Genomic DNA, 14,546 nt, shown 5'->3' with positions numbered 1-14,546 from the left:
AATGCACAAGGAGCAGTACTTTCAGTGACTTGTGACTTGGCAGTATCACGTCTTTCATAGCAGAAATAAACTGCTGCATGAAAAACTAGGTCCATGCAAAATGTAATGTGTAATTGCAACACTCATTTTGAAGTGTAGTGGAGTAAAGAGTACAAATACTCATTCAAATATGTAGTGAAGTAGAAAGTAAAAGTTGCTAATATCTTTGACACTAACAAGTATCCAAAAAGATAATCAAACTAATTAGCCTACTCCAATACTTTACACCTCTATGTATATTATTTTTTTTATATTGCTTTTGTTTAATAATAAGGCTGATTATTACTGCCAAACGCAGAATCAAAACAAAATTTAGTAATATGTTCTGCATATCAGTTATAGGTCAAGTAAACAATAAAATAAAAGTGTTAAGAGATTGCGAATTAAGATTTGATCGCCGTCTCTGCAGGGTGAATGTTACAATGTTGAGAGCAGATCACAATTTAAAACAAAAAGAAGCATAATACCTTCAATGTGGGTATTTTAAAAAAACTTTTTTGATGGGTAGTGGGCGGAGGATGTGTCTTAAGACAGCCCATTCTTTTGTCATGCACTGGCATTTCACGACATGAGCGTGCATCGCAGCTTCAGAAGATTGCGAAGCGGCTCGAGTTTCATCCGTGAGCCTTAAACTTTGATGGCATTACTGGATGCGCGTTTTGCAAGTTCAATGCGTTAAAACAAAGAGTCTCCAGGATTCTAACGCGGATTAAACATTTGTTTTGAACAGGAGAAGTTTGGACGCGGAGTCGATGTGGAGATGTGTTGTAAATCGTGAGTAGCCCTACTGAGCTATATATATACGGAGTTAAGAATATTAAAACTTAGATGTGACTTACTTACACGTCTTTTTATTTTACCTACAGTTTCTGTCTTTTAAATAATTCGTAGTATGTGTTGTTTTTAGTGCGCTGCTCTGTTTTCTCGCTTCTTTGTTCATGCATTTTTACATTAAACACCCACTTCAGGTCACACCCTTTGCAAGTTGCAAAAATACGCTTTAACCGGCTATATGTTTTATGTTAAGCGCATACTTAAAAAAAACAGTATGCTATTCTATAGTAAATAGATGGTTCAAAGTAGTAGGTTATGTGTTTATTAGATGCAAACGGTCCAGGGGCGTTCAGAAAACAGTTCTCCTGATAGGGAGTGATTTGTGGGGGGTCCAGAAAACCCAGGGGCGCCCCTGCAGACACCGTTATCCGTCGCATGGATGAATTTAAATGTAATTACTTATGCATTAAATGAGCTTAGAAATGACAATGTTGTAACGACGTCTTTTGTTTCGTATTTCTAATCTGTTAATTAGTACAAACGAAACATGATTCGCTCCGAATTGTTTAGGGGTTGAATGGGATATTTTTTAACAGAGACAAAGTAAAGAGCAGCACCTAGTTTGTTGAAACCAACTCTACATCATGTAAGCGATGAAAAAATGTTCGCAGGTAAAGACAATACCGTGTTATTTTGGATAGGAGTAATGGCTGCTAAAATCCTGCTTCACCGTCACAGGAATAAACTCATCATTATAGTTCCCCCTAAAATATTGGTACTACTTATTAATTAGTTTTTATAGGCTACTTTGGTGTTACATATACTTGCTAGTAATTAAAAAATAAGTTCTTATTTTATTAATTCAAAATGAACCAATACAGGTTAAAACGGGGTGGTTTTGCAATAATTACTTAAACGCAAATGAGACGAGGATGTTTGTATTCTCTGCCAATAACATTGAATTAAATGGGTTTCTTTTGTGCTTTCATTTCCACATGACACAAGTTCAGAGGTCTCATATTGCACTATATGAGCCAGAGCTCCTGTGAGCTATGAACAACAGCTGTCTGTGTTTGAGGGGGGTTTATTGCACCATCTGTGTGCAATTAATTAGCCTAGTTCTGATGTAAAGGGGCACAAAGTAACAACTTATATACTGTGATATATATATATATATATATATATATATATATATATATATATATATATATATATATATATATATATATATATATATATATATATTACTACTATTATATATACATTATGATTTTTTTAGCTGTTTTTGAGTCTAAGGCTGTCATTTATTTTAAGTGACATTCAGTGACATTTATTTTAGTGAAATTTTTAAGATTGGCCAGGACATTAAAAAGCTAATTTCAATGTGATATGAAGTTCAAAGAGGAGTAGTGTGAACTTTAATTTTAATATTTCATTTAACAAAGATCTGCTGAGATTTGAGTAAAATGAGTCAAACTTATAGTAAATCAAAGATAACTAATGACAGTGGAGAGGTGATTGATTGCAATCACCATTTTTTACCAATGAGATTAAATGCAAAGAAAAAAAAGTGAGTAAAAGAATATGTAGTATCTAGCCGAAAAAGCAATAGACAAAAGGACCCCTTGATACAGAGTAGAAAGTGTAGCACTCATGATAACTAAACACTGTTTATACCCTTGTTCTAATCAGATAATATAAAGGTCATGCATCTTACGACTGGGTCAGTGTGACCTGTCAATACTGCAATTTATAGATTTTTGTGGATTTATATACATATATATATATATATATAAATAACATAGAAGTATGAGTTAAACTATTAAAGAGGATTAGATAAAGAAACCATAGCATGAATACACCATAGTGTCATCATTATGCAAACATGATGACATCCTTATTCCTATGCTAATATCTCTGTTATTTTCTTGTTTATCACTGTGAAGCTGTTTTGACACAATCTGTATTGTATAAAGCACTATAGAGCACTATAGAAATAAATGTGACTTGATATGACATAAATGTTCTTTCTTAGATTTTTGAGTGTTATGTGACCTAATTTCTGTATTATTATTATTATTATTTTTATTTTTTTAGAAGTCTTATTGGATAACTCCGCAAAAGAGAAACGTCAGCAGACACTGAGGAGCCTTTACCATGCAGGGATACACATGGAGCTCAAATCAGCGTCCTTCACAAAGGTACCAAGATCGGCCTCCACCACAATACCAAGAACGACTTCAACCTCAAATCCAAGATCGGCCTCCACCACAATACCAAGAACGCCTTCAACCTCAATACCAAGATCGGTCTCCACCTCAGTACCATGAAAGATCTCGACCTCAGTGCCAAGAACAATTCCCACCTAATTACCGTGCTGTCAGAAATGATCAATCCAGTGCATTTCAGGTACATCTCATCCCGCAACATCATAACACATCAGAGACAAGATATTTCAATGGACAACAAGAGGCTGGAAATCAGTGGAATGCTTGCTCAGGCAGTGCAAATTCTTCTACATTTCAACAAAGCTCAAATGGATATGATTGGTTAAAACGGACAAACCAGATCCATTGCCAGCAACCATTTGCAGCTGCCCACACGCGGCAGCAACACCCATCTGACAACCCCAGTGCATATAGATGTCATGGCCAAATGGTTCAATGGCATGATTCCTCCCCACAGAACCACAGAAACACAGGCTGTAAAGCTCCAATGTATTGGTCTCCACAGTCAGACCAAGGCAGCTCTGTGGGTAACAGCAGAGGTTGGAGTTCCCACATTTCCAACAAAGGCAGCTCTTGTTCCATGAACAATCAGCAACAATCTCAAGCTACTAGAAAGGCTGCTCATCATCACCATCAACAACAACAACAACAAGAGTTCTCTAGACAATATTCAGGCAAAAAACGAAGATGCAACCAACAATACTCTTCTCAGGCCTTTCAAAAAAATCCTAACAATCAAGCTCAGAGCAGACCTGAGACATATCGTACCTCATGCAACTCTACAACACCACCTTCTGGAGCACAGAGCAATGTTTCATTGCCTTCCAATAATTTAAACCAAAGACCTGTTGATCAGAACTGGCCAGAACTTAGGTCAAATGCAGGTCCAGATGTATCAGCGACCCAGCCTCAGAATAATCATAATGCTGGACATCAGTCTCAGGGCACAAACAATGGGACATGCAACACTTATCAGACCTCTCAAATGACACAGAGCAGAAAAGTCCAGCTTCAGCCCCACTCTGAAACTCATTTTAACTTGTCATCTTATGCTGACTCTTTAATCTATAGATTACTGTGTTCAGATGATAATGAACTAACAGATGAAAGAGCTGCACATCAGAACACTCATCCAGAAAATTCGGAGGTTTGTGCAACCAAAAGGACTGACAATCACTCAAAGGAACCAAGAGCACAGTGTACAGTTGAACCGCCCAGCAAAAGAATGAAGTATGCTAAGATTCAGCGAGACTGTTGGAACAAAGAAACAACAGTGTCCAAAGACAAAAGTGATTTTAGGGTGCAATCTGCTCAAACTGTTACCCATCAGACAAGTAGCGATGAGAACAGATGTAAAGGAACGAGGCTACACAACATACAGTACAGTACGGACCCAGCAGACTGTCTTGAAGTGGTGTTTGCACTTCAGAAAGCTGCTCAGCAAACCCACAAGGCCATAGCCATTGTTTCACCCATTTCCCAGCAGATCCAAAACACTGCACCGACGGCTGATACCAGCCCCCAAAAAGCTGAAAGTCCACAGTTAAAGATTGATTGCGTTTGGTCACTTGTTGAAGAGTCTAATGAACAAAAAACTGTAAATGACAAGCTATCGGAATCCTCTTTACAAATGGCTCAACAGGACAACAAAAGCCTTGAAAACACGACTGAAAGCAACATCGCAAACCCCGATGCATGCTCCGCTAACCCGGATGAATGTCAAAATGATGTGCAGCAAAGTGACTGTGATTCAAGTGATCCTTTATATGACTTGTCCAGTGTGCCAGTGATTGACCACACACTGGAGAAACTAATGGACTTAGCAAAGTCTTTCGAGATGACAGAGTTATCTGGGGGATATCCTGAGTATTCTGAGAGCGTTTTAGAAAGGGTCATAAAACTCTACTGGAATGGGAAAGCTTCCAATATGTTGGAGCCTTTAAAATCATTTGGCAAGGTACTGCACTTATCCATGAAATATGCAAAGGATTATGGGTCTGTGGTATTCAAAAGCATTGAAACCGAAGACCTGAAGAAGCTAGCTCATTGCGACATTCTCAAAAATGAGATGCATTCATCGTCAGAGGAGTTCAGGTCTTCTTGGTTAAATGTTGATGGACAGCCAGCTGATATTGAAAAGGTGCTTTCAGAGCCACCTTTGGATGATGCAACTGTGTTCAAGGCAACATCACAGACTCTTTCAGATACCACTGTTGTTGCTTCACTCAGTTTAGGTGTGAATTCCCTCACAGACATGCCTGAGGTTTCATCCGAGGAGGAGAGTGTGAATCCACACACAAGCCGTCCAACAGATCTTTTCATACAAAAGCCAGGAAATGACAGTGAGGAAGTGACTGCGGAAAACAATGGGCATTCATATGTAATGCTCAGAAAAGAAAGTGAGAAAGAGACATCCAAGAAGCAAGAGGACATCAATCAAAACCACAATTTTAATACAGAACTCTCAGACATTTCACCTTTAGTTGAAAGGTCTACAGAGAAACTTGCAGACCTCGGCAGTGCAAATGATTGTTTGCAAATCCAAACACATGATAATGTATCAGATTCACGGTCTCTGAGCCCTGGAGACCATGTTTCAGATGGTGTAAAAATCTCTGAGGTGTCTTTCTATACTGAGACTCTTTGTACCTCTATAGATACATGGCAGGTGGAAGATGTTTACAATTATGGAAATCCAGGTAAACAAGAAGCTCTGAATAACTCCTCTGAATGTATTTCCGATGAAGAAAATCCAGTCAGTAAAGAAGTTCTGAATAACTCCTCAGAAGATATTTCTGATTATGAAAATCCAGTCAATAAAGAAACTCTGAATAACTCCTTGGAAGATATTTCTGATGCTGAAAATCCAGTCAATAAAGAAACTCTGAATAACTCCTTGGAAGATATTTCTGATGCTGAAAATCCGGTCAGTAAAGAAGCTCTGAATAACTCCTCAGAAGATATTTCTGATGCTGAAAATCCAGGTAATAAGGAGGCTCTTAATAACTCATCAGAAACCTGGCAGGGAGAAGATATTTCCGATGAGGACAATTCTGGAAATAAGTTGGTTTTAATTAATTCTTCAAACATCTGGCAGGCGGGAGACATCTCTGATAATGAGAATCCAGGCAATATGGACATTCCTAGCAACTCCTCAAACATATGTGCAGTGGAAGATGTTTCTGCTGATGAAAATTCAAGTGATGATTCCTTGTTTATGGGAATCACAGTGCTATCATCAGAAGATGCTAAAACATTTTTCCAACAGATTGAAAAGGAACCTGAATGTAAGACCACATGCTGTGGTACAGAAAATGCCAAATCAAGTTCCACTAATGTGACAAAGACAGACAGTGATGCTGATCTTTTTGGCCTAGAGTGTTGGGAACAGGCGCCACTCTTTCAGCTAGAAGAGGAGCTATATGAAGCCAATCTTACAGGCTCTGCTGCTAAACCCCAAAAATTGGGTCAAAATTATAGTCTGCCATGTCTTAAATTGGAAATCAATAAGCCAAATTTGGCTTCAACAAAGGAATGTATTATGTATGAAGGACTGAAAGAACAAAAAAGCAATTGTCTGGAAAAATCAAAACTGGAAGAAAATTGTAGTCCACCATCTCTTATAACAGAAGTCAAAGAGTCAACTGTTGCATCAAATGATGAATGCACTGCATATGAAGGACTGGCAGGACAAAAGACTGCCTTTTTGGGCCAATTAGAACAGGGACACAATTGTAGTCTGCCTTCTGTTGAACTAAAAGACCAGAAGCCAAATGTTGCTCTTCCAGAGACATGCATTGCAGAAGAAGGACTGACCGGACAAAAAAGCGACTTTATTGTAAATTCAGAACTGGTAGAATGCCGTAGTCGACCATCTCTTAAACTAGAAATCAAGGAGTCAACTATTGCTTCAGCGAAAGAATGCATTGCACAGCAAGGACAAAAAAGTGACAGTATGATGCAATCAGAACAGAGACAAAATTGTAATCCGCCATCTATTAAACTGCAAGTCAATGAGTCAAATTTTGTTTTACCACAGACATGCATTACAGATGAAAAACAGATCATAAAAAGTGACTATATGGGAGAATCAGAACTGGGACAAAATGGTAAGCCACAATGTCTTACACTAGAAGTCAAGGAGCCAAGTGTTGCTTCAGTAGAAGACTGCAGTGCAGATAAAGGACTGACAGGACCAAAAAGTGACTGTATGGTAAAATCAGTGACTAAGACAGTGTCTGAAATTCAGGGCTCAGTTGAGAGTGAGCTAACAAAGATTCAACCAAATAAGCAGAAAAATGAAAAAACTAAGATAAACGGAGTACCCAAGCCCCAATATTCAAAGAAAACTGCATTTTCCAAGCATAAGCTAAAATCTGGTAGCATTAGTGCTGATTCTGAAGATTCTGTGCTTTTCACTCCAGATATTGTGGTTAAAATGAACTGGCCACAAAAGAAAACACTCCCCGGTGTATCTGCAAAAAAACACTGTAGTGGTGAGAGTCAGAACTGCAGTGAAGTGAAAAAATTCAAAGAACACGGACTAGAAAGCCAAGATAATCCTGACAGAACCTCAACGAACCACAGAGAAAACCTACAGAAAGTGACAGAGAAAGTGTCTGGCCAATCAAATGACAACCCATCCCAGGAATCAGAAACCCCCCCGGAGCTGCATGGTATTCTGTCAGTGAATAAAATAACAATTACAGAGCCAAAGAAAGTGAGATTTGACTTATATGGTTCCAAAACAGAAAAACAGTACTATGCCCCAGAACGGCGTTTTTCAGCTCCTGCTACATTAACGGTCACCTATTGCAAAGAATATAACGATACGCTTTCTGCTAAACAAAAAGTTCTCAACCAGTGGAGTAGCACCTTTATACCTAAAACAACAAAGACTTGTTGTCCCAGGTCACCGCAGAAGGGCTCCCCTCAGAAGAAAAAACCACAGAAACCTCAGGACCTGTTAAAGTCAAATATGAGTGCATTAAAAAACCATTTGACTCACAGAGCCAAGCTGTCATCTAGTAGTGACAGAGAGCAAGGTCACTTTAGAAAACAAACTTTTCATCAAAAGCTTAGGAAAACACTAAGCAGCTAAGCTGTCGAAGTATCTTAATTACTGCTTTTATTATGTTTACTTAAATATGTTTACACATAATAGCTGTAATTTACACACAATAGGTATAATGTGTGATTACAGATTATTATTTTGTTTATTTTTATTGTTGAGAGCTAAATAATGTAAATTTATTTTTCTAGCATTATCGTTTGTAATATGCTATGTCTCTGACTGCAGTCATTTTGCAATGTTACTTTGTATGTATAGTTTTAATTGTTGTTTTTTCTCTATTTGAAGTACTTCTGAATGTTGTTGCATTATTCTTTTTTACTTTTTACAGTTTGAAGTACTTCTGAATGTTGTTGCATTATTAATATTATTATTATTATTTTTTTTTTTACAATTTGAAGTACTTCTGAATGTTATTGCATTATTCTTTTTTACTTTTTACTATTTGAAGTATTTCTGAATGTTTTCACATAATGTGAAATATGTATAAATATTGTATTTAAAAATACATGACTGGAAGGTTTCCTGGAAAGGCCGTTGTGTCACTTCATACTTTTTGTAAAAAACTTGTGTTTGTGTTTCTTGAAAGGCATTCTCAATAAAGATTTATATGAAAATGCACACACACTTCTCATGCATTTAAAGGGAAGTTTCTTAGTCATGTGGTGTGCCATTTTTAATCAATGGTCGGGATAGACCAATCACATTCTAGATGATTTAGGATTAGGATTAAATCGTTTGATTGAGTGAGAAGGTGAAATGTCTGCGAAGGATTCTACTTTCTTCTTTTAAATGAAAAATTATGGTTCAAAGAAATCATAATATTATACGACCTTACAAGACATGGGGCCTGTACTGTGATGGTGGCAGAACAGACTCAGGGTTACAGGATTAATTTTGAGTTGACAAAACCAAACCAATCCAATCCAGCATTGTTGGTACCATGAAGCTGATCATCAACTTTCTCTGTCTACTCAGACCTGATCCTGAGTTAATGGAGCATGTGCACATGAAAGTGTTACATCAGTAATGAACAGCCAATTACATGCATTGAAACTCTGATTCACTTTTAGTGAGAGAGTAGGTGCAATTAACTACCAAAAATTAAAAGATTGCACAAGATTAAGAATTTGAACACATTTACATGAGATAAAATGATCATTCCATGAAAGAGGGAAACTTAAAGAAAACATCTTGCCATATAAGTTAGTTTATAGAGTTATAATATTTATAGGTAAAAAACTCTTAAAAATCTAAACTCATATCTAGTCATTTTTAAAGCTATTGATTCTAAAGCATATTTATATTCCATATTATCTGTTTAAAATAACATCTTAATAACTACTATTAAACTAAGATAGATTGTGTAATAGATTAGGGGTACAACAATTATATAAATCATATTGTAATGAAGAGACAGAGAGGTTCGGATCCATGTGCAGAACTTTTAATGAGAATGGTCAGACAGGCAATGATCAGCAACGGTGTCAGGTATATAGGGATAACCAGAATCGAAAACAGAAACAAGCAGATGTCGGGGGCAGGCAGCAGAGAATCAGAGTCGGTATAAACAATCCAAAGGTAAGGTACAGAGAGATCAAACACAAGGAAAACGCTCGAAAATGACAGACACAGCAAATCAAGACTTTGCAGAGAGTGAGAGTGAGTGAGCTGCTTGTATGTGTGTGTGTAAATGAGGTGCAGATGAGGCAGGGAAATTGGCTGATGAATGAGGTGCAGGTGTGGCAGGGTGATTGTGATGCAGTGACTTATGGGTAATGTAGTTTGGGTGTGGTGCAACAGTATGAGAGGTGCTAGTGTCCAAGTGACATCTGGTGGTTGATGGGTGGGATGGTCCTGAGTGGAGTGCCTTCTACTGAAGTTCATGGGCACTCCATGTAATGATCGTGACACATATCAAATAATTATAAAAAAATAATCACCTTTAAAAATAATTATAATCATAAAAATAATCACCTTTAAAGACAATTGTATCTTTAAAAATGTTTTATTGTGTAGCGTTTTTTATTTATTTATTTTTTAATTTGGAGTAAAATTGAGTGAACAATGATGTGTCACCCTTGTCACTGCTTAAAGCTGATTGGTCAAATTTCAGTTTGAGATCTCTAAACCTGAACATAATCTGCCCCAGAGCAGGTGAGCTGTGGAGCGTAAGTCACTACGGTGATGAACACCACTAAAAGCCAAGCCACCTTCATGGTACCTAAAACACAGGATAGGTGCAAACTGGCTGGCCAGCTAAACCAGCTTCATGACTGTCCAGTTCACAGGCGTTTCTAATTTGTCTCATACATGTTTAGACCTCATTCATACCTTGTAGAGAAAGCACAACTTATCCTGGACCTGTTTTATTCCTTCCTGGTGTTTTTTTTTTTTTTTACTTGAAGCATAGCAGGTAACAGACATTTACACTTTAACATTTATATAATATTAAGGGGCTATATCATCCAGCACTATAAGTAAATGATAATAATGAGGTGATAAAGTGGCTGGTACAGAGTCAGTTTCTTCCTTATTCATTATAGTACAATTAATCACTTCTTACTGCATAATTATGCACTGACCCCAAATGCCGTTTTTATGTAGGCTACTTATTTTAACACCTTGGATTTGCTTTCAGTAAACCTTAATTCAGTACTGACCAGAGAAATATTTTCATGTCTGTTAAAAATTAGTCCCGTCTGAAAATACCATTCTTCAACGTTATTGTCTCATATAATAGTATATGTAGGTGGTGGTGTATGTGTACCTATTTCATCCAATAGGAAAATGCATTAAATATGTGCATTAAAAAAGACAGGACTGTTAACAGTTAATCAAGCATAAAGTAAAATTAGCCTAATAATAAAACCTAAATGTAATTTAAATGAAACACTTTATTTTAAGTTGTCCTTGTTACACATGTTACTTGTACTTACTATTATAATAACAATAAATGATGCATATATACATGCATTTAAGACAAATCCTAATCCTAACCATTGTTGGACTCTGTTCCGTGTTTTGTGTTTGTTTTTCTCTCCGTGACCCAGTTTCTGTCTTCCGGTCAATGATTTAATTCCAGGTGTTTCCATGTTGTGTCATTGATCCCGGATGTGTCTACTCTGTAATCCCATTTGTCTGTATTTAAAGTCTTCCTGTTTTAAGATTGCTGTCGGACAATTTTTTACCATTTATTTTACTTATTATCTCTGTCATTCATATGAAGCCTTTAGTATACCAGCAGAGACAATTTAAAAGGACTTTGGTACCAGACAGATGGGCAGTAGGTGCACTTTGTGTTTTAGACCAGCAGATGGCAGTAAACCAACCTTAACATGAGGTTAAATAACTACTTGGCGTGTGAACCACTTATTAACTCTGAATAAAGTGTTTCACAAAAAGAATATTCAGTCAAAAAGAGCTTTATTGGCCAATATGCTAACACAAAAGTTTTTTTTTTTTCACATTTAATAAAATATTTATTAATGGCGTTGATTATGATTCATTTTACTTGAATCTATCTTCTTTTGTTCAGATTCGTTCACTGAGTCATAAATGAGCCATGGTTGAATTGTAAATACAGATCACTCTTGTCTTGAGTACCCAGAAAAGCACAACATTAATGAAACAAATTTGACTCCTCATCATTACACCACAGGATGGCGTACAGTGAATGTCTTTTTGAGAGTTGAATCGTTGAATGAACTTGAACATCAAAAGTAGAATGACAGAAACCTCATGAACTGAACAAGCTTGAACCAACCGTTTTCATTCAAATATTGTTCGCGCACGTGAAAATGTCGGTTTGTTTACATAAGCGTAGCACCAGAGAATGTCTAATATGGTGAGAAGTTTCACTCTCACTACACTTCCGGCTTCTGCACTGGTTGCAGTTCCACTCTGATTCCATATGAGGGCGCTCACAGGACGAGTGCAGAATGAATGAAGGTCAATGGCCTGTTCAAAAATCCCTCAAAATCCACTTTTCTCAGGATATAATTTTTGTCTAGTAATTTGAATGTTGTATTCGAAAGGAAAATGCAAAGAAATTAAACACTGCTTGGTGTTAAATTTACTTATTTGCTTTAAAAACGCTTTTAAAATGTCAATGACGTCATACACATCGTACGACCAGATATACTGCTTTACGGCAATCCTCAGTCAATTTGGTGCTTTCAGTGAATGTCTATGGTGTTTTCCAGAGTCGTTGAAAAATTATTATACATACAATTTGTATGTACCAATCGAGTAAGGGAAGAGTCCCCCTCCCAACAACACATATCGTTATGATCTGTGGTAGCCCCCGCAACCTGGCCGATTTTGGACATTAGCCAACTTGGCATTTGACAAACTTTCCCTCCCACGTGAACCACCGTAAATTCAGGTAGGCTTTGACAATTATCACAGTCCACATGGGTTACCTTTTTTCGTCCTTGGGAAATAAGAAATAGGACAACCCTTGCCCACTATTAGAACAATATATCATTGCACACATGCGAGGCATTTTTTTCCTTTTTCAATTTGTATTGATATTTAGCACCATTGAGCGTGACATTTGTTTGTGTTTTTTTTAAGGTGGCCATATGTATCAGGTATTTCTTAAGACAAGAATAACACAACAAGTACTCAAACTCAATTTATTTTCCGTGTAAATTTCACAGTACATACATAACAATAGGCAGATAAAAGTGCCAGCAACCAAAAAAAAAAAAAAGTTGATGCGTTGAAAAGAAAAACTTCAGAAAAAGTCCGCCTTAACCAAAGAGTATAGAAGCCCATATAGGGCTTCTATACTCTTTGCCTTAACATTCTGATCCCGCTGATTCTGATTCGGATGCCATCAAGCGGTATCTCTGGTCGTAATCAATCGTTCACTGACCAATCAGCGTTAATTAGTCAAATGCTAGCGTGTTATGGGCAACAACAACTCAACCTGTAAGAAATCGAAAGGACATAAGTACTCGTTCATTCAACTTTCGACCTATAACCCTTGTTGAACTTGCAAATCCTACAATCAGATCTGAGATTTCTAAACGTCAATCGGGTGAAAGGGACAAATTTAGCCGTCTAGCCCCATAGACTCCCATTCATTTTGCACTCATTGCGATCGCCCCCAGTGGAACTCTATGGGATTTAAATCCTGCCATGATTCAAAACTGAAAATACAGTCCTGAAAGGTTGAAAACTACGTGTTCGAAAACTCAAAATCTTACAAAAAAAAGTTTTGCAAGATCGAAAAATAAGATTTGCAAGCTTAACAAAAAATAAAAATATCTCTGCAAACGTTGGTTTTGAGATTTCCTTCTTCAGAACTGAATTTTTTTTTTTACAATGTTGTGCAAAGAATTTTTCAGAGTTTCAAATTTGTCACTGTTCTCCCACTGTATTAGATTGTTTTCCAGGTTTGAAACCTTGTAAATGGTGATCTGAAAACTGGTGTGCGAATGTGTGAAAAAAGTTTTGAAACTCTGAAAACAGAGCTTTGCAGGCTTGCAAAGTGGTAAAAAAAAAAGACTCAGGGTTACAGTCAGACACCTCTACGTCACATAACAGCAACAAAAACGTGAACAAACACTGAGCGATTGTCTTTTTATTAACTAACATTAACACTGATTAATAAATGTATTGTTCCATGTTCGTTTGTGTACCACACGCAAGGTTTATGAGCATAGTCCAAGTCTTCTTCTCTGTTTTTAGTGTATCTCTGTGGCAGAATTACAGCGCCACATACTGGTCTGGCGTGTATACTACATCATTATGCGGTTTCGTGTGGACACGGATATTTCTTGAGACGAGGAAAAAAAAGATCGGATTGGGGTGAGCTCCGTCTCCGTGTGGACGGGGCCTAAATGTCTTTTAAGATGTGCACCCGTTTCGTAAATACCAACTTTGGCTGGTAAGGAGATGGGTTGTTGTGGGAGATTAAACAAAATTCAAGGGAGGTAAAGTGAAAGTCAGAGAAAGTGATTCTCATTCACTTTGTTCCTAGCAGGCAAAGTTTGTATTTGGCAGATGTATTCTTACGCAAAGCAACTTTTACAGTGTCTGCTTATTGAGTGTGAACCAGCTGAAAGCCACCATGCTTAGCTTGGTATTTGTCATTTACTTATACTCTTCAGTTTGGAGTTTATCACTAGACTAGAGGGTCTGTGCGTTGCTTTAGGACAGTGTTAACCCTTTAAATCCCATGACTGAAATCTAATAACTGATATGTTCTTGATTTTAAAATGCCATTTTAAGTTTCCGAGAAAGACAACTATAAACCATTTAATAGGATGACCAAATATTATAAACACTGCTTTTAGTATGTATTTAAGATGTAGAATAGCTAGAAAGTTATAATTCATGTTCATTCCCAGTGTAATTATGCGGAGTCAGGAATAATGTGATTAAGAGATGTTACATTGGAATGTCCGAATTAAATGTCATTC

General features: G+C 37.0%; 1 protein-coding gene across 1 annotated transcript; it reads left to right on the top strand.

Annotated features, from left to right (window-relative positions):
* Window positions 1-598: 598 nt before the first annotated feature.
* Window positions 599-8,745, top strand: LOC113058903 (uncharacterized). The gene is made up of 2 exons (XM_026227168.1): window positions 599-813; window positions 2,911-8,745. The coding sequence occupies exon 2, from the start codon at window positions 2,971-2,973 to the stop codon at window positions 8,140-8,142; it is 5,172 nt and encodes a 1,723-aa protein (XP_026082953.1). The 5' UTR covers window positions 599-813; window positions 2,911-2,970; the 3' UTR covers window positions 8,143-8,745.
* Window positions 8,746-14,546: the final 5,801 nt, after the last annotated feature.

The sequence above is a fragment of the Carassius auratus genome, chromosome 4 (genome assembly GCF_003368295.1).
Source record: "Carassius auratus strain Wakin chromosome 4, ASM336829v1, whole genome shotgun sequence".
Taxonomy (NCBI): Eukaryota; Metazoa; Chordata; class Actinopteri; order Cypriniformes; family Cyprinidae; genus Carassius; species Carassius auratus.
Note: the sequence above shows the minus strand (reverse complement) of the source record. Positions and strands in the feature narration are given on the sequence as shown.

Excerpts from the sequence above, each read along its gene's own strand:
- LOC113058903 (XM_026227168.1), top strand. The coding sequence starts at position 2,971 with ATGCAGGGATACACATGGAGCTCAAATCAGCGTCCTTCACAAAGGTAC.